Source organism: Thamnophis elegans, chromosome 2 (genome assembly GCF_009769535.1).
Source record: "Thamnophis elegans isolate rThaEle1 chromosome 2, rThaEle1.pri, whole genome shotgun sequence".
Classification (NCBI taxonomy): Eukaryota; Metazoa; Chordata; class Lepidosauria; order Squamata; family Colubridae; genus Thamnophis; species Thamnophis elegans.
In genome coordinates this window covers 98895389-98923091 of record NC_045542.1, presented here as the reverse complement: position 1 = coordinate 98923091, position 27703 = coordinate 98895389, and the positions used below count along the sequence as shown (strand labels likewise).

Sequence of the window (27703 nt, the reverse complement as noted above, 5' to 3'; positions counted from 1 at the left end):
CCAAACACAAGACTTACCGTAGTTTTAGGTCAAAGCCTGCTTTTGAGAAGTTTCTCATCCGGGCCAGAGCAAATTTGCCCTCCATGGTTCTGAGTTAATGTGGACATGGGGTGCCCTCTGCTGTTCAGAGTCTATGGAGATTAATAACCTCTGTTGAAAAAAAATCTTCCTTCCCCCTAGCTCCACAAGCATATTTTGCTGAAAACACAAAATGGATTCATAATTTTGATATGCCTGTGTGAAAATGTTCTTCTACTGTGAGTTCTGTGTTCAGTATTCAAGGACTTCATTTAGCTGAACTCCAGCTTTCGTGGTTCTTTCCGTTGGAGGAAAAACCTACCTTTTCAAAATCTCCTCAAGAATGATACCAAAGAGATGCCTGTTGCTGAGGTGTATTTGGCATGGAGAACAAATGTGAGGCTTCAGGAAACAGTGCAGGCAGCCCCCCCCTTTTTTTCCTGGCATTTATAGCCTTCCTAGCAGAGAGGAGGGAGCCATCGAACTGAAGCCGTGGGCCTCCCATTGTCTCAGTAAAGATTTTTTTCAGACTACAACATGGAGTCTCAATATTTGGTGCAGGATGGTTTATTGTCCCCCAAAACAACCCACACAACTGGTATCCTCCGATTCTGTAATGTTCAGCATCTAGCCTAGGGAACTGCACATACAATAAGAGAGAAGAAGATGTTCAAGCTCATGGGGAGAGCTGCTGCATGGCCCATGATTTCAATTTCACTGGCTTTCCACCCTCTGGCTTGCCTAATGCATGTTGCTCTGAATCCAGCTGAGGTAGCGAGCGACATTGGTGTAAACCCCAGGTTTGTTCCTTTGGGCACAGCCTGTGCTCCAGCTGACAATGCCACGGATGGTGGCCTTGCCTCGCTCTTCACATACCAGGGGCCCACCAGAATCTCCCTAAAACGCAGAAGGGGAGAAAGATAGATCAGCAAAGGGCAGCATCAAATGTATTGCCTCTTCAGCTTTCCTTAATGAAATTGGTCGGGGTGGCCAATCCATCTGCCGTAGTAGTAGCCTGCTCCAGGCCCTTTACTTCCTGAGAATAAACTACCATTTTGTGGCTCCTGGCTGTGGGGATTTTGGTTGCAGTAATTTTGTTTTGAAAACAGGGCTGGTTTGAACCCTGTCTTCCCTACAAAGTGGCCGCAGTGCTTGTTCGTAAGCGGGCTCTTTTCTTATGTCCCCAGAAAACCATAAAAGGGTGCCTGATTTCACTGAAGCGAAATCCCAAAACAGCAGGCATGCAATAATCCCATACCTCTTCATTTCTACAAGACAAATCAGATAGGTTTACTAAAAGTAGGGAGAAATAATTCATAAAACAGGATAATATAAACATTGGTGCATATGCTTCAGCAAATGAAATATTAGGTCCATATTTACCATTCATACTTTTATAGTACACACACATTCTTCCAAGAATATAAGATCATCTTTTTTTGCTACAGTGTCCAAAGCTCTTCATAAACAGAGACGTTACAAATGTGGAAATATAATTTAATAATAAACTTCTTTATTCTATGCAACATGGTTAGTAATATTAAGCTAAAAGAGTACTACAATGGGTGACACTAATCATATCCATTGGAAAACCCCAAAACATTCAGAATCATTTTGATTCTTGAAGTCTTTTGGGGCAAGACATCCTAACTGGTATAGAGAGGAGTAGCAATCCATCCAAACTATATCATGAAATCCGTATGTATCAATTGTTGAGTGACCAACATTAACCTATTTGCTAATATTTTAGTAAAAATTTTATAATCTACATTCAGTAATGAAATAGGTCTATAATTTTTGGGTTGAGTAGTATCTTGATCTTCTTTGGGTATCAAAGATATAAACGCTGTCTTCCAAGATGGAGGGACTTTACCTTCCGTTTGAATCATATTAAATAATTCTCTAAGAGGTTCTACCATTTCTAACTGTAAGTTTTTATAGTAAACCGCTGTCAAGCCATCTGTACCTGGTGCTTTCCCTGACTTTAATTGCTTAATTACCTGCAGGATTTCCCCCGAGGTTATTGGTTGATTCAATTTTTGCCTGTGTTCTTCTCTAACTGAAGGTATTTTCTCTTTGTCTAAATATTTGTCTATGTCTAAACCATTAATTTTATCCCCTTTATACAGTTCTGTAAAAAATTCCCAGAAAGCCTTTTGAATCTCTTCCTGTTGAAACACCTCCTTCCCTCTGTAAATCAGTTTAGATATATTTCGAGTTTTCCTTTTTTTCCTAATCTGATAAGCTAACCATCTGCCAGGTTTGTTTGCATTACAAAAAGTATTGTGTTTTGCATATAATAGATTAGTAGCCACCTGGTCAGAGATCAACATGTCAAATTGAGATTTTAATATGTTAATAGCTTCCTTAACCTTTGTATCATCTGGGTTCATTGTTAACTCCAGCTCTTTTCTCTTAATTTCCTCTTCCAGTTCTGTTCGTTTTAACCCTTGCTTATTTCTATGTGTTTTATTTATATTCATCAAAACTCCTCTCATGTACGCTTTGCTTGCGTCCCATACAAATTCCATAGATGTACCCTTATTCATATTCAAAACAAAATATTCAGATAGTAATTTTTTACAATCATTAATATACTTTTCATATCTAAATAAGTTTTCATTCAATCTCCAAGACCTTCTTGCCTGCACTACCCTTCCCAACTCCATCCAAACTGGGTTATGGTCCGAAAGGACCCTAGCTGCAATCTTTGTTTTCTTGACCCTAGAAAGCAAATCATTAGTGGTTAGGATAAAATCAATCCTTGAGAGGGATTGATGCCTGTCCGAGAAGAAAGTGAAGTCACATTCCTCTGCATTTCTTTCTCGCCAAATATCTCTCAATTCAAAATCATCCATAATGTCAAAGAAAGATTTGGGTAACTTTGCTCGCATCTTGGTATTTAGGCGGGAAATCTTCTTATCTCTCTTAGTGTCTATCACTCCATTCCAGTCACCCAATAGTATACAGGAACTATAGTCCCACTGTACTAGTTTAGCATGAAGATTTCTATAGAATCTATCTTGCTATTGATTGGGAGCATAAATTCCCAAAAGTAATGTCTTTTTCCCTTCTAAGATTAAGTCTAAAGCAATATATCTTCCGAAGGGATCTGCTTCTATTAATTCAGCTTTCATATCTTTTCTTAAGTATACAACTATACCATTCTTCTTTTCCATAGCAGAAGCTGCAAAATGTTGACCAAGTTTTGAGTTGATCAAATATTTTTGATCAGTTGACTTGATATGAGTTTCTTGCAAACAAATTACATCGTTCTTAAACTGTTTGAGATAATGAAATATTTTCTTCCTGTTCTGTGGAGAGTTCAGTCCGTTGACATTCCATGTTAAAATCTTAGTTGTCATCTTTGGTTGGTTGAAGCATTTTTAGAGCTTCCTGCACGGCCTGTTTAACCTTAGGTCTAGCTCCTCCCATTACTTCCAGATTTGTTGTTGTAGATCCTTGATCGATGGCCGATGATTGTTGATGCTGTTGCTTTTTAGCTTGTTTCTCCATACGTCTAGTAGTCATGCGGCTAGGTCTTGGTTCCATAGCACCTTGCACTTCTAGAGAAGAGAGATGCTCCATCTTGTCTGGTGGTTGTGTAGTTTGCTGTCTATCCTGTCCTTCTTGTGGTCTTTCTCTAGGTCCAGATGGTGCAGGGTGTCCGGCCTTCAATATATTATAATAAAAATCTCGGGCTTTCCATACAGAGTTGAGGCGGTACCTTTGCTTATCAAATGTAAATATGATGCCAAATGGTGCATCCCATCTATACTGTATCTGGCGATTTCTGAGTTCTTCGACCAAAAAAACGTAGTCTCTCCTGGCTCTTAACATTTGAGGTGGTATCTCTTTCAAAACAGCCAGGTCTTGACCGCCAATTTGAAGCTTAGTATTGTAAGATGCTTGCAGTACCATATTTCTAAACTCTCTTGTAGTAAAATATATAACGATGTCTCGAGGAAGCTGCTTCTGCTTTGCCAGCCAGGAGTTAACGCGGTAAGCTTTGTCAATTTGCCAGACTTGATTGGTCCCTGGTCTTCCCATCAGGCGGTCAAAAGCTTCCGATAGGATCTGTTTCAGGTTCTCCTGTTTCTCCTCACGCAGCCCCCTTACTCTTAATGCGAACTCCATTTGTCGGTACTGTATCATAATAATTTCTTTTTCAGCATTTTCCACTTTTTGTTCCACCACCTCTGTTTTCAATGTCAAATTAGCATTGGCATCATTAAGAACCTCTAGAGTATCTTCCACTCCAGAAATATGTTCTGTTAATACAGTTACAAGACTCAGCATGTCGTCTCTAATTTTATCAACCTTAGCATCAAATTTCTCATACAGCTCCTGTTTAAGTCCTTTTATTTCACTTTTAATTTCTTCTTTCATTTCTTTTATTTCCTCTTTTCTCTCCTGCTTTACCACCTCTCTATTATCTCTAAACTTATCTTCCATTTTAATTGTCTGTGCGTTAAGAGCCTCGCTTAGATTACTCAGGAAAAATTAGGTTTTAAAACAGGTTTTATACAAGGGAGACAGATGAAAAGTAATGTTAGATTAATTATTAATGCATTAGAATATTTGGGAAAGAACAATCAGATCCCTGCTGCGTTTATATTTTTGGATGCTGAGAAGGCCTTTGATCGAGTTAACTGGCAATTTCTGTTGAAGATACTGCAAAAAATGCAGATAGGAGATAATTTTTTACAGTCAATTAAAGCAATATACCAACAGCAAACAGCACAAATCATAGTCAATGGAAGTCTAACAGACTCTTTTCAAATTGGAAAAGGTACAAGACAGGGCTGTCCTTTGTCCCCATTATTGTTTATTATAACTTTGGAAGTATTGTTGAATAAAATACGGGGCTTGGATGGTTTAAAAGGGATCAAGATTAGGCAGCAAGAATATAGAGTCCGCGCTTTTGCGGATGATTTGGTCATAATATTGGAACAACCACAGGAATCCAGTATGGTTTTAATGAATATGATTAATCAATATGGTAAAGTGTCGGGCTTTAAAATAAACTTAGGAAAAACCAAAATATTAGCTATAAATATGAATATTAAACAAAAGGAAGAATTAGGAGTGATGCTAGGATGTGAGGTAGTTAAAAAAGTCAAATATCTTGGAGTTAACATTTTAACTTCAAATGGGAAATTATATAAGCATAATTATGAACCACTTTGGCATAGCATACAGACAGAGATGAAAAAATGGGAGAAATTGCACTTATCTTTGCTGGGTAGGATAGCGGCAGTGAAAATGAACATTTTACCAAAATTTTTATTTCTCTTCCAAATGTTACCTATACTTAAAAAAGATGCGAACCTTTTAGAATGGCAGAAGGGTATCAACAAATTTGTGTGGGCAGGAAAGAAGCCGAGGGTAAAGATGAAAATAATGCAAGATGTACGTGAGAGAGGAGGATTGAAACTACCTAATTTAAAACTATATTATGATGCAGTGGCATTATCTGTAATTAGTGATTGGATTCACTTAACCAATGATAGAATATTGAACATTGAGGGACACGATCTGGTATTTGGTTGGCATGCTTACCTGTTATTCAACAAAAAATTGGATAAGAACTTTAAAAGTCATATTTTAAGAAATGCTTTATTGCGGGTCTGGAAGAAATATCAATATAAATTAAATGACAAGATACCCATGTGGGCAATTCCTAGACACGCAATTGAAAATATGAATACAGCACAAAAACATGACAGAACTACCTACAGACAGCTTCTTACCTCGGAAAGGGGGGTATTACAATTAAAATCTTTAGAGGTATTAAAAGAGGAGAAGGTAGTTCAAACATGGTTCCAGTATGGGCAATTACAGGCTAGGTGGAAAATAGATCAAAAAATTGGTTTTATTCAAGTTGAGGATAATCTGTTTAAACAAATAAGAGATCAAAGCTTAATGCATATAAAGAGGATATAATGTATTAATACAGATGGATTCGGAAACAGAATTAGTTAAAGATTGTATGATAAAATGGGCTCAAAATATTGAGGAACCAATAATGTTGGATACATGGGAAAGAATCTGGGTAAGAAATGTGAAATTTACACAAGCTCAAAATCTGAGAGAAAATTTTTACAAGATGCTCTATAGATGGCATTTAGATCCTAAAAAGTTGGCTTCTATGTATCCGAATGTACAGCCTAAATGTTGGAGGTGTGGTTCTCTCGATGCTACATACTATCATATATGGTGGACCTGCCAAAAGGTTAAGGCATTTTGGATAAAAATATGGTGGGTCATGCAAAATGTTTTTAAAAGAAGGATAAAGTTTAGTCCTCAGTTATTTTTACTAGGTATATGTACTGACTTTACAGTGGTAGAGACCAATTTGATTCTGCACCTGATAACTGCAGCAAGACTGTTGGTGGCGCAATATTGGAAGAAGGAAGACTTGCCTACAATCCAAGAATGGACATTGAAAGTAACAAACTTAGCTGAAATGGCTAAAATATCGGCATATCTCAAAGATCATTCAAATGAGAGATATAAACGAGACTGGAAAAAATGGATTGACTATATACAAAATAAATACGGGACTAAGAAATTCCAGTTAGCCTATGCTTAAGATCAGAAATGATTTAAACTGTTAAAAGTCAGTTCAGTAAGAAGAAGCTAAGGTCAATCTAGAATGTCATTAATTTCTTTATTTCTTTTTTCTCAATAGATTTTAGACTGTGTTAGTTAAAAATCTATACCGTGTACGGGTTCTGGGAAGTCGGGGGGGGGAAGGAGGAGGGGGGGTGGGGGGGTGGAGGGAGGGAGGGGTACACACAACAAAAAAAATTGTACTTCAATGTCTTAATGATTGACAAATGATGACATATTTGGGTTTTTTTTTAAAGAAAAATAAAAAAGTTCTGTTCAAACTATATCATGAAATGATACGACCACAACAATGAATTATGGATATCCTTCCAACCACTGGTTTCCTATACAATCACTCAGAAGCAAAAACTCAATGGATCATCTCTGTCAGCTCAGCTTTCCAATTTACTAAGAATCCTTATCATAGTGTACACGAAGACCTGAACCAGTGAAGTCTAACAAACAAACAAAAAAAACAATCCTCCAAAGCTGGAAATTTTCAGAGATCATCAGGGAAGCCATTGGACAACATGGGTTACATACAATATCAACAGGTCCCCATTGTGTCTGAGCCAGGACAAAATAATACTGAAACCACTGCGAAACAAATCAATTTACTGGGGGAATCACTCATTAAAGCACTCATGACCACACAGGTCAGTGGCTTGGCAAACTTGGAGAGATACCCGGATTCAACCAATGGTAAACTCAACCGGTTCAGATCTTCTCATCTGATAAGTAAAGACAAGGATTCCTACCAATTAATGGCATTTAGAAAGGGAAATTAACACAAAGCTAGAGGGATAAGCCAATTGCTCATCCTACCATGCATTCCTAAAAGTGTGAAATAATCAGAATGCACTACCCATTAAGAAGACATTCAGGTTAAAATTCAGCAGTGAGGAGAGCAGATTTTATGTCTTTAGAGCAGGGGTGTGAAACTCAAGGCCCGTGGGTCGGACATGGCCCGTGGGATGGTTAAATCTGGAGTGCAGGGCCAGCTTGGAAATAGCAAAGGACCAGCCCACAGTGCCTCTGGCAGCCAAAACAGGGCATGGGGGAGATGACACATGCACCCCCCATGCCCCGTTTTTGACCTGGACGGCATCCTGCAGCACTCTACCAGCCAAAACAGCCCGCCATGTGCCCCTTTTGGCCAGCAAAGTGCTTCAGGAAGCGTCTGTCCCGTCTCTCCCCCCTCCCCCACCCACCCAGCCCATGGAGGAGAACTACAATGCTGATCCAGCCCTTGAAGAAATCCATTTTGACCCCCCTGCTCTAGCATTTAGTGCCAGTTCAGAGGTAGGTGAATAACATTTCAATTGACTACAGGAGAAAGGTCCATTTTTCACTTCTCTGTATTATGTAGGTTTTGTCTGAAGCAGCTATTAAGAACCTGAATTGGGATAAGCATTTCTTGGTATCGCCACAAACTTCCAAAGTATAATTTTGTTGATATGTTGATTTAGCTGAGAACTTCAAAAGGAAGAATAACATCGGAGAGAAGTGCAAGGTAGCCTATTGGCGCTAGAGAGTGCTACAGAAAGTCTGACTTTGAAATCTAGGTTACAATATGGAATCTTTTTCCCCCTTCAAATCTATTTTATTCTATTCTCTCCACCGCATGTGATGGGCAGCATATACATTTAATAAATAAGTAAAAAAAAAAAAAGTACATACGTATATTCAGGGCAGTGGTGGGTTTCAAATTTTTTTAGAACCTCTTCTGTAGGTGTGGCCTGCTTTGTGGGAGTGGCTTGCCAGCCATGTGACTGGATGGGAGTGGCTTGCCAGCCATGTGACTGGGTGGGCGTGGCCAACTTGTAAAATGTGGTGAAACTCAAAAACGTTCCTGCTTAGCAACCAAAATGTTGGCTCAGGAACTCTGGCATTGAAGTGTGCAAGTCTTAAAGCTGTCAAGTTACAAGATCCTTGCACCCTTAACCCTTTAGAAAAAAAAACCCCAGGGGTGTTCAAACTTGACAGCTTTAAGACTTGTGGACTTCAACTCCCAGAATTCCTCCTCTCACTCTTCATCTTGATGATGTGCGGACAGGCGGGGGGAGGGATCTGGAACCGGTTCTAAATGGCACTGTAGATTTGTGGAACCTCTTCTATAGAAGAAGTTAGAACTGGTAGGAACCCATCCCTGATTCTGGGTGCAAGGGTGAGATTGAACTGAGATGCAAAGGAGCTTCAAATATATAACTCTATGGGAAGTTCACACAATAATACCCCCTTCCTGGCCCACTTGACAGGTTCTACCCCAAAGGCTAGACTTCCAGAAGGCTCCTCTCTGCAAGCTTCCTTTACTTCAAATCAGTTTACCTGGCATGCATCAATTCTTCCTTCCAGGTATCCTGCACATAGCATGTGTTGGGTAATGTGGGACCCATGTACATCTGGGGAACGGCACTGCTCACGGGGAATGATGGGCACATCTGCCTCCTGCAGATATACAGAGAATTTGTCAGCTCCTAAGAGGAAGCCAAAGAAAGAACCATATTGGCACACATGAGACCTTGCTCCAGTTTTTGTCAGGACCTCTCACCCATACTAGTAGCATTTATTCAGTTTTGGTACTGAACCCACACACTTGTGTTCCACAAAGTTGTCCCCTTTGATCGCCCCCTTTTCTTGTAGCCTGGCTGCAATGCAGCTCAAAGGCCAAATCTTCCCATTTACTATTTGCAGAAAGCGGAAACGGTGGCTCAGTGGTTAAGGTGCTGAGCTTGTCGATCAGGAGGTCGGCAGTTCGGCAGTTCAAATCCCTAGCACCGCATAACGGGGTGAGCTCCCATTACTTGTCTCAGCTTTTGCCAACATAGCAGTTCAAAAGCATGTAAAAAATGCAAGTAGAAAAATAGGAACCATCTTTGGTGAGAAGGTAACAGCGTTCTGTGCCCCTTTGGCATTTAGTCATGCCAGCCACATGACCATGGAGACGTCTTCAGTCAGTGCTGGCTTTTCAGCTTTGAAATGGAGATGAGCACCACCCCCTAGAGTCAGGAATGACTAGCAGGCATGTGCAGGGGAACTTTTATCTTTACCTCTACCTTTAGGAGTTAGGCTGTTTTGCTGTTCACCAGAAATCTTGCCTTACTAGCTTTCCTGGCCTGAATTCAGAGCTCTCTGGTAGGTTTCATAAGCAATATTTTAGCAAGTTCAGTCTTAATTCTCTAGTCGGGTTTTTCCTTCACACTTTCTGTAAAAATGACCCTGTTTGACATTCCTTGCTTCTTTTAAACAGGATGCACTAAAGTCCTGTCTCACCATGTCTTCCAGCTTCTGGGCTCAAATGAACCATTATTCTCTGCCAAACACACATGTACATATGTACAGAGGCTCTTTAGTGAAACTTATACTCATAAGTATAATCTTTATTGTCATTGTACTTAAATTCAACGAAATTGGTCATAGATGAAGCAGCTAAGGAAAACGCCTGGGTGCAAATTTGCAGTATGCCATCATCACAGTTTTCAATTTAAATCTATCTAGAAAAGAAGGAAGGGGAACATCTGGGTGGCCAGCCTGCTTTTTCTTTACCTGTAGGAAGTTAGCACCCACCCCTCTCTTAGAAGAATGGAATATCCTAGGAAATATTAAAAAGGCAGGAGGCATGGAGAAAGATGTTTTTAGGCAGGAAACAGACTCACTCTTAATACCTGTTTGTAAATGAGCCATTAAGGCCTGAGCCAGTCTATTCTATATAACAAAGACCTACCCCCTTCAGGCAGAGGCATTTCATTGCCCTTCATTGCCCCACCCACCAAGTTTCAACCAAACTTAGCACACAGACAACCTACAAAGCTAGCTATGACCTCTGACAAAGGGGAATTTTGTTACTCCAGGAACTGCTGTAATTCAGAGAAGGCGAGGCATGGACAGAAGGATGGTTTTTGCTTTTTTTCCCTATTGGTTGATAAGAAAGAGAGCTAAATGGCTCTTGGCATTCTCGGCCTGTTCTCAGAATTCTGAAATCTCCAGGAGTGAAAGTAATCAAAACAAAACACGTGAAAACACTCGCAGGAGACTGAAAAATGAAAACTGCACGGAAGTTCTCCTAGAAAGTGTTGAGTAACAGGATCCATCACTGGGGTGGGGGTGGGGGAATGATCCTCTCTAAGTCAGCTCGACCCTGCCAACTTCATTTACCATATGGCCATTGCAAAAACATATGACTGCTGACAGCTTCAAACCACCGCTCCTGTAAGGAGAATTTAGTTTAGTTCTGCAGGGAATGTTTTTACTAACCAGACAGTAAAGGAAATTACTGCTGCTTTTTAAAGCACCTTTCTTTGACAGCGTGTTCTCTGGATGTGTCAATCTAGTATTTCTACACTTGTTAACCAGCAAAATTGGACTTGTTTTCTAGGGAATATCAGAGGGGGAAACTGTTTTAAGGACATTGTGTGCTAGACCTGTAATCAAATATCTCAGAAGAAAACCAGCAAGTTTCAATGAGTCATTGTACTGGTATAGTTTAAGATTGGAAAAACCATTCTGTAAATTGCATTCTGTAAGCCCTATCTTGTTCTGCTTCCATAAAACTAATGGCTAAACGCCTTGTCTAATATTAAATCAAAAGCAAGTTGCATCTGGATGCCAATTACTGGAAAACGCAAGTACAAGAAGGCTATGGCCCTTGTGTTCATCTGTACCGTTATATCTGGCTCTGCATCTGGGAGCACAATATTGGGTTACATAGGCTCATCAAGCAGGTTATAAGGGGCTGGAGACAAAATGAGGAAACATACTTTTCCTCTAACAAAGTTAATGAATGGATGACGCTTGATATCAATCAGGCCATCCTCAAGTCTGGCTTATAATTATCTGTTATCTGTTTAGCATTGCCTCCTTACCTTCATACATATGTCCCCATCCTACAATTTGGCAGGATCCATTGCTGTCAGCTGTCTCCAAGGAACCAGGCAGACATATAGGTGAAATGGAGTTTGAAAATCCAATACAACGTCCTGGGGACTTTTCCTTCAGTTGCACCAGAGCTGGGGGATAACAAGCCAAAACCGAATTAGGAAGCAGGCAGACTGAATGAAAGAATTAAAAAAGGCTGGTATTGCTCCTAATGAAGTCTGGCTGAAGGCATGGAGACTTAGACCAAAATAAGATTCTTTCATCAAGAAGCATGTGACGAGTTCTGCCAAAACCCAGCATTATTTTTACTACAGCATGCTAGAGCTACCGTGCATGAATTGGGGCCCAACAATAAAGGTAAAAGTAAAGGTTCCCCTTGCACATATGTGCTAGTCCTTCCCGACTCTAGGGGGCGGTGCTCATCTCCATTTCAAAGACAAAGAGCCAGCGCTATCTGAAGACATCTCCATGGTCATGTGACTGGCATGACTAAATGCCGAAGGCGCATGGAATGCTGTTACCTTCCCGCCAAATGTGGTTCTTATTTTTCTACTTGCATGCTTTCGAACAGCTAGGTTGAACAAGTGGCAGGAGCTCACTCCGTTACGTGGCACTAGGGATTCAAACTGCCGAACTGCCGACCTTTCTGGTCAACAAGCTCAGCGTCTTAGCCACTGTGCCACCGTGTCCCTTAAGGTCCAACAATAAAGCCATGCTATTCTACATAATGATTATCACTCTGATCAGACCCAGCTACCATGGTCAATCTCATTCCATCGATTCTTCACTCATCCACTAGGTTTGAATTGCTTCTGAAAGCTGCTTGCCCTTGACGGAAACTGTGGTACACAATGAACACCCTGTGGGCAATCCATCATGAACTAGGCATAGCCTGTACTGAGCCTGGGAGACACTGTAAGAGAAGCTTATTTCCAAAGCTGGAGAGAATGGATGGAATAGATATTTGTAATCCTTGAGTGCCGGATTTAAAAGAAGAGGTCCTCACCAATGTCATGCTCCTCAGTTATTTGTGAATAATTTTCATGCAGTTGATACTTCTGCACCTGGAACTTCACAGTGCCTTCAGTGCTGGTGTTGTAGAAGATCTGCCCAAGCACCACTGATATTCTAGACACATCTGGCCTACAGCACAAAATGTATCATCAGTAGAACTTTTTGAGGTGGGAACTAGATTATCTAAAGGAGCCTTTAACAATGCATGGTGTGTTAATTAGAAACCCCATGATTCCAACATCTTGAGGGCATTGTGTTATGGAAAACCCCTCTAGAGCAGAAGTAGACCATCTTTTGAGGGAGGGGGAAATCGGTAGGGCCAAAGCTAAAAGTGGGGACAGATATTCCCTTTAATCTTTCCACCCAATGTAGCAGGCTATCAAGAAAGAAAAAGATCAGTAACGCCAGAGATCTCAAATGAATGCTTCAAGGCCTTTTGAATTAGGCTAATGGCCTCATCTACTTAGGCCGAGGGGCAGGGACACTCAGCTACTTTTGTTTACACAACAGTAATGCAAAGCTTAGATAACTGTCAAACATTAAATGCCAGGGTTGTCCTTGTCCTTGTAGCTGAGGTAGAATGTGGCAGTTAGGTTGTGAATAGGACACCAAGCTGTGCAGAGCTGGGCAGAGGTTACACTAAAGCTAAAATAAGTTCATGGCCGCCTGTTAACTGTTGAATCAGGTAGATCCTAAACAACTTGGAATCAGGACAACTTGTGGCATTCTATCTTTGCTATTATAGTACAGGCCTGGTTAGTCACCAAGATCATCAGTAAGATCCTGCTGAAATTCCAAAGTCCCTAAAAGGTGAACAATAGGCATAGCATGGAGAAGACATGAGACTTGCCTGAATTCCAGACAATGTGCAGCAGTCAGGATCCAGCAGGAATCGATGAGGCTTCCTCCACAGAATTGCTCTCCAATGTAGAGAGCAGCAAGATAGGGATGGGCGCCAGGAAGTGCCACCACACCCCCTACGATACGGCTGCGTGAGGAAATGACTTTTGTGTAGCGTTGTCCACAAACTGGAGCTGAGCTAGTGGTAGACTTGGGTTTGCTATTCACGTGGCTGCTCGTGGCCATCTCCTCCAGAGGCGCTCCTGTCGCTTTTGTTATCAGTTCACCTGTGTGAAAAACCACCTGACTCATTCACTTCTCGGAAGTGGTGAGATTCAATTTTTTTTTTACTGCCGGTTCTGTGGATGTGGCTCTGTGGGCATGGCATGGCTTTGTGGGTGTGGCTTTGTGGCATGGCAGGGGAAGGATACTGCAAAATCCCCATTCCCTCCCCACCCTGCTAACCTGCTTCCCAGCTCCATTCTCCTGTTCAGGGCAGCAAAAGAAGATCAGCTGGGAGGCTGGGAGGCAGCAGGGGCGGGGCCAGCCTATTTGCCGAACTAAAAATGTCCACTACCGGTTCTCCAGAACCTGTCAAAACTGGCTGAATACCACCTCTGCTTCTAGGTTTCAGCCATACTCAGCTCTTTCAGAGAGAACAATTTGTCTTACCGGTACTTTGGGGGTGACAGCGAGTAATGTTACAATACTCCCAGGTGATTCGTCTGTCTTGCAGCAAGAAACACCATGGCTGGGTGTCATTATCTGGATTTCTGCCCGAAGAAAATGTTTAGGATTTTTCAGGTTAGACTAACATTCCTTTACAATATAGCATTTCCTTTCTTACAATTTCAATTTTCTTTAATCTGTTCTACTGCTTAGGGGCAGTTGGATTTTCTACATCCCTGGATACTTTGCTTTTTCAACAGCTTACATTTATTTATTTAATTTACTTTTAATTTTTTTCATCAAATTTATCAGCTTTATCAGACGATTTATCAGATCGTCTTTTCACATGGTAATCCTGGGCAGTTTACAATATATTGTCTCTTTCTTTGATTCGCATTAAATGGATCTACTTTGCCCATTTTGTACCTCTAACTACCGCATAAACCATGTCCAATCAATGCCCTTTTTTTCTTGTGCTCCAATTAGGTTCCCTTCAACTATGATGAGACCGCCTTAGGTCATCCTTAGCTGACTTACTCTAGAACAGGGGTCTCCAATCCTGGCCACTTTAAGATTTGTGGACTTCAAGCTGGCTGAGGAATTCTGGGAGATGAAGTCCACAAGCCTTAAAGTGGCCAAGGTTGGAGAGCCCTGGTCTAGAAGAAGTATTTCCCTCCTTATTCTGACACCTTTCAAGGATGGACTCAAAATATGTACACTCTGTTTGGCTTGGTCACCCTTAGAGGGCAGACCTAATAGAAGATTGGCAGTGGGGCAATATTGTTTAATGACAACTCAAAGGTAAGCAGATAGTCCTTCAACTCACCAGTGGGGAAAGCCCTACCCTAAAACTTTATCTCACCTGCAGAAGGCGTGTTCCCCTAGGCCCAGGCTTACTGCATTCCTGAGTTTGATGGAATACTCCATAAGCAGGATCGGGGAGTCCCAGGGTAGGCAAGGTGCCCCTGAGGAACTACTCTGAGCCATGCCTCGGTATAGGTGCCCATTCCCACTGTAGCAGATTTCAGTGTGATCTAGGGCACAAAGAGATCAGAGATGGATTGTAAAGTGTTGGAGTTTGGAGTTTGGAGTTTATTCAATTTGTAGGCCGCCCTATTCCCCGAAGGGACTCAGGGCGGCTGAACAAAAGCCAAGGGAGGGGAAATTACAAAAAGTAAGACAAAAACAATCAGACAATACGAACAATTTAAAAGCACAACAGACACAGCAAATTCGAGTAGGGAGGGGAACTCAACCCCAGGCTTGCTGGGACAGCCAGGTCTTCACGGCCATCCGGAAGGCCCGAAGAGTGGAGAGGGTCCGAATCTCCACGGGGAGCTCGTTCCAAAGGGCCGGGGCAGCCACAGAGAAGGCCCTCCTCCGAGTTGAAGAAAAATGTGAGGAATCTTACTCCTTACCATGATTTCAGAATGCTCTCCGTCTTCTGGGTCACATATAGGGGACATATTTTGTTACTTGAGAGAGGAGTACCCACAAGGAGAGTTCAGATAAGTCAAGATGATGGCCAAGATCTTGATTTTATTAATAACCCCCTCCCCACAATGCCCCTGGCTTGAAGTGATGGCCCACGTATAGAGTCTGATTGGCAGTTAAATCAGCAAATGGGTACTATCTGATCAGGAATACAGAACAATTGCCTCTGTTTTTTTCCTTCCCAACATTTTATATGACCAACTGCCAACCATCTCCATTTGAGGCAATCATTCCACTGCCTGCTAATAGTGCTGGCACAATTTTGCGTTCTTTGAAACAGCTTTACAGAAAATGGATGTTAATGCTGGGACAGAGGAATAAAGTTGGCCCTTGTTTAGAAAATTGCTATTACATGGATAGTCCTAATCAGTTCTGCTCCTCTTCTTTTACATTTAATGGACTCAATATGCTTTTGTAACTCCAAACCCACAACCCAAAGTTTCTTTGACTTTATCATACATCCAGCAGTGGGAGCCCATCTGTCCATAACATCAGCCTAGGAAACTATAAAATATAATTGCATTGACTGGATATTTTATACAGAATCCAAAAACAGAAATATAACAATTTTATTTTTTCTCAATGGGCTCATAATTTCACAGCTTTGTTATTTTATTTTTCTTTATGCTGGCATATGACATATCTGCCTTTTTTTTGCCTTTCTCTAGCACAACTTTAGTGCTGTGAAGATGGATATATGAAAAATAAGACTGTAAACATACCTATGTCACACAGTGGTCCAGAAAATTTTTCAGGGCAGCTGCAGACCAAGTTCTGACCCAGCTGTATGCACTGACCTCCATTCAGACAGGGGTTGCTTCTGCAGGCTGTGGGCCCCAAAAGAGAAAGATACAGAAGCAGCTGTCATGCCAGCTCAAACAATGGGAGGCTCACATTTGGTAGCTTGTGTTGACTTACCACCTGGATGATCTCCAACAAGCCCACCTTCCTTGGGGCCTTTGCCACTCCTGAATTGATTTATTTTATTTCATTACTTTTTATTTTATATTAAAATAATAAAATATTATTTTAAAAACTGGGGGTAACTAGCATTATAAAGTAAGGCAACGCTCTGTACTTCCAATATGTCTTTGGCTCACCTAGACATTTGAAATTTCTTTCAAAATTATTTAAAGGTGTGGCTTTCTCTCATGCTGCCCAGGGGAAAAAAAAGACAAAATTAAACTGTGGTAGAGAACTTCTAGGGGAGCATACTTATGTTGAAGCTTAATTTGTTATGCAAACCCAGCATGTTTGGCTAATTTAGATGTGTGTGCGTGTGTCTGTGTATGTATTTCAGGTTAGTTCAGTCGTGGGATTCAAATTTTTTTACTACCGGTTCTGTGGGTGTTGCTTGGTGGGCGTGGCAGAGGAAGGTTACTGCAAAAATCCCCATTTCTTCCCGATCAGCTGGTACTCGGGAGGCAGAAATAGATGAAGATGGTGCCAGTCAGAGGTGGTTTTTACCGGTTCTCTGAACTACTCAAAATTTCTGTTACTGCTTCTCTAGAACTGGTCAGAACCTGCTGAATAACACCTCTGGGTCAGTCTAATCTGATAGATAGATAGATAGATAGATAGATAGATAGATAGATAGATAGATAGATAGATAGATAGATAGATGATAGATAGATAGATAGATAGATAGATAGATAGAGATAGAGATAGAGATAGAGATAGAGATAGAGATAGAGATAGAGATAGAGATAGAGATAGAGATAGAGATAGAGATAGAGATAGAGATAGAGATAGAGATATTTATTCCTAGCATATTTCCGGCATGTGTAGAATCTATTTCTTTGGATCAACCAAATATCTGTTAGTTACAACAGGAATGGACTCACCAGCTTGTTGCCTGAGCTGACATCAAGGGGGGAGAGAGAGAGAGAGAGAAAATGACTGGCTCAAAGTCACCTAGCTGGCTTCCGTGCTGAAGGTGAGACCAGAACACCCGCTCTCCTAGTTTCTAGCCTGGAGCCTTAACCACTAGACCAAACTGGCTCTCACAATTCAATACATTGTATAAACCAAGAAAATCAGTTTATTCAATAATGTTGTGCAAACATGATCTATAATTAGCAATACTGTAATACTGGAGGCCTAAGTACACCTTGCACACAAATGCACATAGCCAAATTACAGCAGACTTTTAACATGTGCTGCTACTGTAAAAAGAGTGCAGACTCTATGCTTGGAGCATTTTCGAAGGGATTCAAACATACAGCTGCCAGCAAAACTGTACCCTCAAGGAAATATAGAGTGAGACCACCCTTGGAATGCAGCCCCCACCCCTTAAGAGTTGTATCATGGTACTAGAAAAGGTGCAAAATTGGGCAATCAAAACAATTAGGAGGCTGGAGCAGGTCCCCTCCTGAGGAAGGATTCAGCAAGGACAGCTCTTTAGCTCGGAATGAAAGAGAACAAGGAGTGAAGTGGTACACTAAGTAAATCCATACTTGGCAGAAATCATATTATGAGAGGAAAGGTTATCACCCTCTCTTGTCAAAGTTATTCAGGGATGACAGAAGGAAACATTTTATACAGCACAGTTAAGCTTTCCAGAATTTACTGTCAACAATGGAATTCAACAGCTTTGTTGAACATCAGCTTCTAAATGGCTGCTATCATTGATGGCTGTTTACTACCTTTTGAGTCGTAGGCAGCAGAATGCCTTAAATAGGGTCCTGGGAAGTAAAAGTGGAAGGGGACTATAGTCCACCTGATCCAGGCTGGTGAGCATCTCAAATGCATCCAAGTAACACAGTATGCGGGCCTAGAAGGAACTTGAATTGAATTGCTTTATTTGTATGCCGCCCTTTTCCCTGGGGGGACTCAGGGCGGCTCACAATTCAGGGGGAGGGGGGACAGATCCAGCAGGACTCCTCTTCTATGAATTCCTCATTAATAAATTTAAAGAAAAAGACTTTTTCAAGAAGAGGGCGAGAAGTGATGGCGGCTACTGAAAGGAGTAAGAATATTATCACGCAAACATCTCCAGATCAATGAAACTCCAAATATTTTTTCTTTTTAAAAAATCCAGTACCCGCTGGGTTTTTTTGAAAGATACACACACACGATAGAGCAATGATTTCTATTATAATAGTATATACCAGTACATCTCAATCTTTGCATCTAAGACAGGCGGGCTTTAACTTCTAGAATTGTTGGCTAATTAATAAAGAGAGTTGAAGTCCACCTTGAGAAACACTGATATATACAGTCCACCTTCTCTTAAGCACTCACAGCAGACTGATTCAAATGTTATATTATGTCATGTCTTCATGTATGAGGTTTTACATGACTTCTTGTAAGGATATAGAGTATATCTTATGTGACCAGTTTCATCCATTTGGGCCTCATCAGATATAGGTAGAATAACTTCTGGCTACTTACGTTTGATGAGTTCCAAAAGTAGACAAAATGGTTCCACCACAAAACCGCGTTCGGCTAAACCGCGCTCGACGAAACCGCGTAGCTGACGTCATCAACAGGGCGACAACAGCGCGGAGACAGAAGCACACTGTAAACGCTAAACCTAAAATTAATCCCTAAACCTAAACCTAACCCCCCTAAACCTAATCCTAAACCTAAACCTAACCCTTAGCCTAACCCTAAACCTAACCCTTAACCTAACCCTAAACCTAACCCTAACCCTTAACCTAACCCTAAACCTAACCCTAACCCTAACCCTAAACCTAACCCTAAACCTAACCCTAAACCTAACCCTTACCTTAAGTTGAATCGGCTTGCTTTCAAAGCGCTATTTAAAGTGCCCTTCTTTCTCCACGCTCGCTGTTGTCGCCCTGTTGATGACGTCAGTGACGCGGTTTAATCAGGCGCTGCTTAGTCGAGCGCGGTTTTGTCGTGCCACGAGACAAAATTGGCCACAGGGTGCCTTTTAGTGGTCAGTGTAATGGTGCCTTCAGACTTGATACATGAAAAAGCTAAAACTTCCTCAAATCAAGCTTGGTTTCTGGGACTAATTTTAGTTTGAAATTTGATCTTTTTTCAACTTCCCCATCTAGCCAATAGCCATAGGGCTGCTTACTGGTCTTCCACTCAAATAACAACAAGGCCTAATCCTACTTAACTTTTTGAGATCAGTCAAATCAGATGCTACCAACTACTATTAAAACTATTATATTTGGTATAACCTACTATTTGAATTTCAGGGGAAAAAGTAATTTGAATCTTTCTGTGAAGCTTATACTTTGAGTGACATGCAATGGAGAGATTTCTGCCCTTTATTTCAACATAATTGGTTTATAGCTTGCACCTGCCACGTCTGACCTTTTCCATGCACTGTCTTGCAGAGAATCTTCTTCCTGTTACAGCGGCACTCCTTCAGTCCAGTAGAGGGAAAATACTGCAGCCATGTTTCCTTCTTGCCAACATGCAACCCTCTTTGTGACCCAAAACAGCCTTCTGTGAAATCAAGCCGTGGGGTGAGACTGGACTCAACTCATACTAATCTTCAGCAATACTGCCTGGTCATCAGAGAGGTTTACAAAAACACCCCCCCATCCCTTCCCACCAGGGGTGGGTTTCTCGCCCCGTTCCAACCGGTTCAGTTGGAACGGGGCCGGCGGTGTCCTCGTGCACCCGCGCGGTGCACGCATGCGTACTAGCATCTGCACGACGCTCCATCTGCTCCTGGACGATCGCGCAGGCGCAGTATGCGTCCTGCGCATGCGTGGAAGCGCAGAACTCGTCAAAACCGGGTAAGGACCGCGGGTGGGCGGGCGTGCCCTTCGCTGTTCCCGGAAGTTACTTACTTCCGGGTTCGGCGACCAACCGGTTCGCAGGGATCGCCGCGAACCGGTTGAAACCCACCCCTGCTTCCCACCCTACAATTCAAAGGAAGCCTATAGCCTCATTAGAATATGGAAGACTTTAAAACCTGGCTTCTTAAAAAAAAACCCTTTACTATATCATAAAGTCCTTTCTCTTTTCTTTTGGACCCTCTATGCCAGGGATGGCGAATGTTTTTCTGCTCGGGTGACAAAAAGGTGCACGAGCGATAGCGCATGCCACACCCATAATGCAATGCCCTCTCCCTGGCGCATGTGCACAGGCCTCACTGAAGCCTCCAGACTTCTGATAGGCCCTTGGCATGTTTTCTGCCCTCCCCAAGCTTCAGTAAAGCCTCCTAAAGCCTGGGGGTGGTGAAAAACAGTCCAATGGGCGTACTGGAGGTTTGAACTTTTGGTAGGCCCATTGGGCCCATTTTTCAACATCCACAGGCTCTGGGGGCTTTCCTGAAGCCTGGGGAGGGCAAAAAATGGCCTCCCCCCACCCTCCGGAAAAATCAGCTGGCCAGTGCGCACATGCACACTGGAGCTGACACAGGGCAATGCCTCGTGTGCCTTCAGATATGTCTCTGCGTGCCACCTGGCACACATGCCATCCGTTCCCCATCACGGCTCTATGCTGTCAGGAAGGAAAAATATGACATTATGAAATCCAGGAGCTTCTTCTAAGAGGGAGTTATGGCTATCAGTCAATGGATTTGAAAAGCCATCGGTTCCTGTAGACTCCAGCAAGGAGAAGCATGATCTATTCTTACATTGACCTTGATTGTGCCAAGACCTCCACACCTGACAGGAAGGAGAGACAGGGCTACAGCTCCAGCATCATACCTGTCTCACAGCGTCTCCCGTGGAAACCAGCTGTGCAGGTGCAGTGGAATCCAGCTTTCCTAGCTTCGCAGACACCCCCATTCTGGCAGGGGTTAGGATCACAGTACCCTGAAAAGAGATGACTATAGACCATCATCCTCAGATAGGTGCAGCTGATATTTGACTGTGTAAAAGCACAGGCGTAAAATTTGACAATGCAACCATATCAGAAATATGGTTTCATGTAAGATACATTCACAGGGAATGCTGCCCTTGGGGGGAAAATCCTTTGTTTGGGCCATAATACGCAGGCTTAAAAAAATAAATAAACACAATTGAGTCACCTGTTGGCCTTTCCTCCTTCTGACAAAACTTCCATTGTTGGTCTCGGTCATAGTTTTCTGTGGTGGCGCACCTGATAGGGAAGAGTCTCGTCTTATGCAAGGTGTGCAGGGAAGATGGGCCAATGCCACAATTTGCACATTGTGACTTCTTCCCCCCCCCCCCCCTCAAGGTCAATCAAGCCTCCGAGTGTCCTTTTCTCTGCTCCCTGCATGCTCACGAGCTCTCATTATTCCTGTGAGCATTCAATACTTTTCTGGCCAATCAATACTTACCAGCGCTGAGATTTAAGAAGGTCGCTAGGGAGACAGTAGTAGTGCATTTTGCGTTGGTAGCGGAAAGGGAAATGACAGGATTCCTCACTGGATGATGTCACTGCAAAGCAAAGGGAGATGGGTCTATTTCTTGGGTTAAAAGGCTGCCCTATAGATGAATAATATAAATGACACAGAGAAAATACAAGCAGGTTATTCTTCTCCCAGCAGCAATCTTTTACCTTTTTATACCCCCCTCCCATCCCTCCTTTATCTATAAATAGTGATCCTTCTTTTCCCATTTTCAAAAATGCCCCTACTTGGTCTCTGCCTGCAGGAAACCATAAACAGTCAGTTCTTTCAAAAACACAGGCAACAATCCTGTAATGAGGCTTCCGCTCCCTTACATTTTTCCCTGGTGAAAAATTATTGCATTTCGTAAGTGCTAATGTGGTGGGGAGATAGTAGAAGCAACCTAGCCTTATTCCTAGGGAATAAACAGGGTCGACTTGGGAGTAAAGCCACACCTTTAAGGTGATTGGCCCCTCCCATAGGAAACAAGAGCCAAGGTGGCGCAGTGGTTAAATGCAGCACTGCAGGCTACTGCTAGATCAGCAGGTCAGCGGTTCAAATCTCACCGGCTCAGGGCTGACTCAGCCTTCCATCCTTCCGAGGTGGGTAAAATGAGGACCCAGATTGTTGGGGGCAATATGCTGACTCTCTGTAAACCGCTTAGAGAGACCTGAAAGGCCTATGAAGTGGTATATAAGTCTACTGCTATTGCTATTCCTCATACTTTGGGCTGCTACCCGTACATCAGCACATTGGCTGATTCCTGCCCCCCCCCCTTTGCCCCCTTCTTCTATTCCTATTAAATGTGGCCTAGCCACAACTCATGCTTTAGCTGTCCTGATTTCCAAGCAACTCTAATGGGGAGATGATGGAGGCAAGATCCAATTTCTTGGGGTTGCTCATGGTGTTGTAGTGATCCAACAGTGAAAGATGTGGTGCAGCCCTCAAGAAAACATTTTGGGGGAAACTTCCACTTTTAGGCTGAGCATAAGGGAGTCAGAAGCTCCAAGCTTGAACTTGGTAGGATTGCTCCCTTTCTTTGACTTGTACAAGAATCTCTCTCTCTCTCTCTCTCTCTCTTCCACCCTCCCCCTCTCCCTCCCTTCCTTCCTCCCTCCCTCTCCAGTCATGTCCAACTTTCAGACACATTATAGACTAGGATAGCCATACTCACCTTCATGTTTCGCCTTGTGGGGCTTACCAATTACACCCTGCCAAAAAAGAACATGGCCGTGTCACAGCAACCTTATAAAACTTGATTTACATTCTCTGCAAAACAACTTCCCATTCTTTCCAGGATAACAAAACACCATGAATGATGCTAAGAAGCTTACTCTGAACTAGGAAAGGAACAAAGAGATCATCCGTAGTGTTAGATTGGGTAATGGATAGGCACACACAGGCTTAACGGTAACCACAGCTCTTTATTAAGTACAAAAAGTGAGAACAATCCAGCGAAGGTTGAGTCTGACAGCAGCCCTTTTATAGGGAGCTGTCAGACCCTTCGACCAATAGGATTAAACCTCTGTTCCCGCCGGAACAGAGGACCTTGGTGGAAACCTCTGTAGTTAGAACTAATATCTAACATGTAGTTTCAGTAAGATCTATCTTGAAAAGCTTTCCACTTTATTCGTAAGAAAAGCAGTACAAAGTATTTACACATTTTCTCTCCTATTCCTTTCTACAAGTTATTGGCTTTTTATTAAACGTTCCACATTATCTTATGTTTTTATTTTTCTAACTTTCAGATAACCCTCATTTATCAACTACCAGGTTCAGCAACTGTTGAAAATTATGGCAGTACTAAAAACTACACTTACAATTGGTCTTTGAATTTACAATTATTGCAGTGTCCCCATGGTTACATAATCACAATTAGGGTGTTTTACAACCAGCACAAATTTATGACAGTCATAACACCACACAGTCATAATTTGTGACCTTCCCAGACGACTTCCAACAAGCAAAGTCAATGGGAAAACCAATCATTTATATTGGAAATGTAGATGTCATAAGGGGACATTTTATCATGCTTGATAAAGTTGTAAAAAAACATGCAAATTTTGAGTTCAGATACATACAGTGATACAAAGAACTCCAAAGACTACGACTTAACTGGAAGCAGAACATTTTTGTTGAGATTAATGGTCAGCCAACTTGAAAAAAGCCAAGGAAGATTATTTTTATATATGATCATTGCTAAGAGAGCACTGTATGTGCAAAAATGGAAAGATTCTGAAATCTTCCTTAAATGGAGGAATGGTTGGTGAAGATGATGGAATTAGCAGAAAATTAATTCATTTGCTTAGGGAAATATCAATTACTCCATTTATTAGTGACTGGAAATCCCTAATGGACTTTTTGTTGAAAAAATTAAAAAATGAACTGATGATTTATGGATTTGTTGATTAGAAAGGTAGAATATGGAAAAAAGAAAACTTTGATGTAACCATAGAGAGAGTAAAATATAAATGTACTTATAAATGTACTACGTTGAGCATTTAAGGGGCATGCATAAGCCCACCAGAGTGCCTACCGTCCCTGTCCTAATATTCCCTTGTGTTTGTATCCATTTCATGTATTCATAATCATGTTTATACATATATCTGTTATCTAATTCATGCTTGATGAAATAAATAAATAAATTTAAAAAATGATCATGTGAGGTTTCACTTAATGACCGTGTCATTTAGCAATGGAGCTGCAGGTCCCAATTGCAGTCAGTAAGTGAGAACGTCCTGTATTTTACAATTCATTTGTATTTTATTTTAAGACAAGCAAGCAACCATCTAGAAACTGCAACTGGTTCAGAATGCAGCAGTGCACAAGGCAATGGAGAACGCTAGTTTTATACATGTAACATCTCTGTTGTTTGGACTGCACTGACTTACTGGATACAATTCAAGGTGCTGGTCATCACCTTTAAAGTTCAGGTTAGTCCAGTCAGGTTATCTGTGGGATCACCTTTCCCTAAGGACATCTATAATTCCTGACTGGTCAAATAGAGTGGCCATGCTTCTAGTCCCTTCCACTAAATATCTGATGGAAGCTAGGAAGCCTTTCGATGGCAGCCCCTGTCCTATGGAATACCCTTCTTCCAGAAATTCAGCAAACCTCCACCCTCCTAGCCTTCCATAAAACTTTGAAGATTTGACTTTTCCCTGAAGCGCTGGCATAAGAGACTACATAAGTTGGCACCAGGTTTTCAGTGTTTTTAACATGCTTACTTTTATAGTTGTTTATAATTTTATTATTATTTTAAAATGAGCGGTTATATAATTTTTTAAAAATAAATAAATATTGTCCACTTATAAAATATTACAACTGTCTTTAAATTTTAATGTAGTAAGTGAATATAAGGGAGGCTGTAACAGCTGTCTCTGTAAGCTGTTTTTACAGCTGCCTTCCGTAATACAGACATGTACAATTTCCATCCCTGTCGGTTAGAGAAAGCTGCTATGTAGCAGGGAAGTGGAATCCAGCAGATAATGTCATTGCCAGAAACTACACATTTCCCATTCTCGCTACACAAAACCTCTTTTCTTTCTCCAGCTGAAGAGAGCTGGAAAGAAGCAGACAGGACCACAGCAAAATAACTCATGGCTTAATATTGTAGGAAGTTATCACCCAGCCCTCTCCCAGAAAAATGAAATATCCTAGGAAATATTGAAAAGGCAGAATATTTCTCTGGATGTGAAAACAAGTTTTAAAAAACAGAATAGCTGTCTATAGTTCCCCTCCCATCCCTACTTTGTCAATGGGCCATTAAGAAGGCCAAGCTAGTCCCTTTACATAATAAAGAGTTCTCCACTGCAGCTCCAGGGAGATGGGATTAAGGCATGATAATATCGGCCCTTTACTCAACTGACCACATGGCATCTGAGAACTCAACCAAACCTGGATTCAAAACGCAGCCTAGAGAATTGTCCCTGCATGGCCCCATGGGAGTCTGACAACCAATCAGAATACAAGATCAAGATCAAAGGCCAGAGAGAGCATAAAACCAGGGACTTGGCTTCTCTTCCTTCCTTGCCTTCCCTTCTCTTCTTCTCCACCAACATTGAAGCATGTGATCACCTTTTCTGTTCAGGACTCAAGCCATGTGGTCCTGTCCACCATTAAAACCATCTTTCCAAGCAGCCTCCATGTCTCCAGTGTTTTTTTCCCCACTTGGAGCTGAACCCAGAAGGACATTTCTTTCATCAATATAATGGTATGAAGGAATGACCTTGGGAGTTGCAGGATCCCATTCCTTCTGCTGAGTCTGCAAAAAGAATGGGAACACGCAAGATTCTCAGAAGAGACACTCCCTAATTTCTTAGAGTATAAAGGCGAGCGGGGAAGAGATGTACTTCCAGACTTCCAAGATTCTATTACTATAACCTTACCATAAAGGCAAAACTAGTACTTCTGGGTATGCTTGCTGTCTACCTCACAAGGCCAACACTTACGGAGAGAAGAAACAGAATCACCACTGAAACAGAACCACCACCTACTATACATATATATGTATGTATGTATGTATGTATGTATGTATGTATGTATGTATGTATGTATAAATATGGGCATCAGTGGTGAAATTCAAATTTTTTTACTACCAGTTCTGTGGGCGTGACTTGGTGGGCATGGCAGGGGAAGGATACTGCAAAATCTCATTCCCTCCCCACTCTGGGGCCCACCAAAGGTGGCATTTGCCGGTTCTCCAAACTACTCAAAATCTCTGCTACTGGTTCTCCAGAACCTGTCAGAACCTGCTGGATTTCACCCCTAATGTGCATTGAACTGAGCAGTCTGCTTCTCTAATTCCATCCCATATATAACACATGTGAAGCTTGATAGCCTTTTTTGCGACAGGAGTCCTTTTTCTGCCCCTTTTCAAATTGCACAACGAAATCACTTTTGCTGAAGGGAAAAAAAAAACACATACCTACGGTATTATGTCTCTTAAAACACCCATACTTATTATGGCTCTTAAAAAGCTCACAAAAGAGTAAAGCATTGTGCAGGAGGAAATAGCCTTGTGAAAGTTTTCCAATTCTTATTTGGAATTTAGTATGCGTGTGGGTGGTTTTATTTTGGAGAAGTTACCATTTTAAAAGTCAAAATGAAAAATCCCATGGGAACAATTAAGAGCAGTGCTACTTGACCTCTGGAATCCAAAATATAAATGCAAATGTTTAAAAATCTTCCATCTCTCAAGAAAATGGTGTTTCCATGAGGAGGGGAATAGGAATGTGCTGTTAGCTGTTCCTGGTGATATCTGGTGACAATCTGGTGATATCTGGTGACAACAAATCCACACAGCTTCCACACATTTTTAAACAGGATCCCTAACACTAATAAACATATATAAGGATGGTCCAGAAACACCATTGAGGACAATAGATTACTTGAGTGCTGAGGAAACCAATTGTTTTCAATAAGGGATATTTTTCTCCCACAAGACAATTGAATAACAATGAAGCATATCTCGTGTCACAAAACAATACACAGAAAAAAGCCTCCCGAGACTCACAAATCCCAATCTTGTGCTTGAGTCACTAGACTTGAGAGCACATCGCAAGTCTCAGTAATAGATCTGAAATATTCTGGGGTAGGAAACAGGGGTAGGAAACAGCTCTGCATCACATTCTTGCGTGATTCTAGACCATGCCTCACTCCTTTTCCATTTTGCCTCCATTATACCTCCCCATATAGACAAATACCTTATATGTGAAGGCTGAGAGTTGGGTGCAAATACTAATGGAATGAAAGAAATATGAAATTTGATGTTCTGGAATCTCACCAAGAATAGCTCCCCAGGGTTATAAATCACAAATAGCAGGAGAAGCAGCAATTGAGCTGTCATGGTGGTGTCCGGGGACGGATGAAATAGAGAAGTGCTTTGGATAG

General features: G+C 41.7%; 1 protein-coding gene across 2 annotated transcripts; it reads right to left on the bottom strand.

Annotated features, from left to right (window-relative positions):
* Positions 1–569: 569 nt before the first annotated feature.
* On the bottom strand, positions 570–27703 carry F12 (coagulation factor XII). Of its 2 annotated transcripts, XM_032209355.1 has the most exons (14): positions 27597–27703; positions 22986–23022; positions 21761–21860; positions 21488–21558; positions 21165–21272; positions 19816–19950; positions 16248–16352; positions 14894–15065; positions 14035–14135; positions 13373–13649; positions 12515–12651; positions 11496–11639; positions 8962–9110; positions 570–915 (listed from the first exon to the last, which is right to left on the bottom strand). In XM_032209355.1, exons 1-14 carry the CDS (start codon positions 27657–27659, stop codon positions 760–762), a joined length of 1755 nt encoding a protein of 584 aa, XP_032065246.1. In that variant the 5' UTR covers positions 27660–27703; the 3' UTR covers positions 570–759. The 2 variants fall into 2 exon arrangements, with proteins under 2 accessions (XP_032065246.1, XP_032065247.1); XM_032209356.1 differs by lacking the exon at positions 570–915 and having other exon boundaries at positions 8968–9081.

What these genes read in the sequence shown, in the direction of transcription:
- F12 (XM_032209355.1), bottom strand. Translation starts at nt 27,659, where the DNA reads ATGACAGCTCAATTGCTGCTTCTCCTGCTATTTGTGATTTATAACCCT. An exon ending in CCACAAGGCGAAACATGAAG is followed by an intron (nt 21,861 to 22,985) that starts GTGAGTATGGCT and finishes TTTGCTTTGCAG; the next exon opens with TGACATCATCCAGTGAGGAA. An exon ending in GGGGAACACGCCTTCTGCAG is followed by an intron (nt 14,136 to 14,893) that starts GTGAGATAAAGT and finishes TTCTTCGGGCAG; the next exon opens with AAATCCAGATAATGACACCC.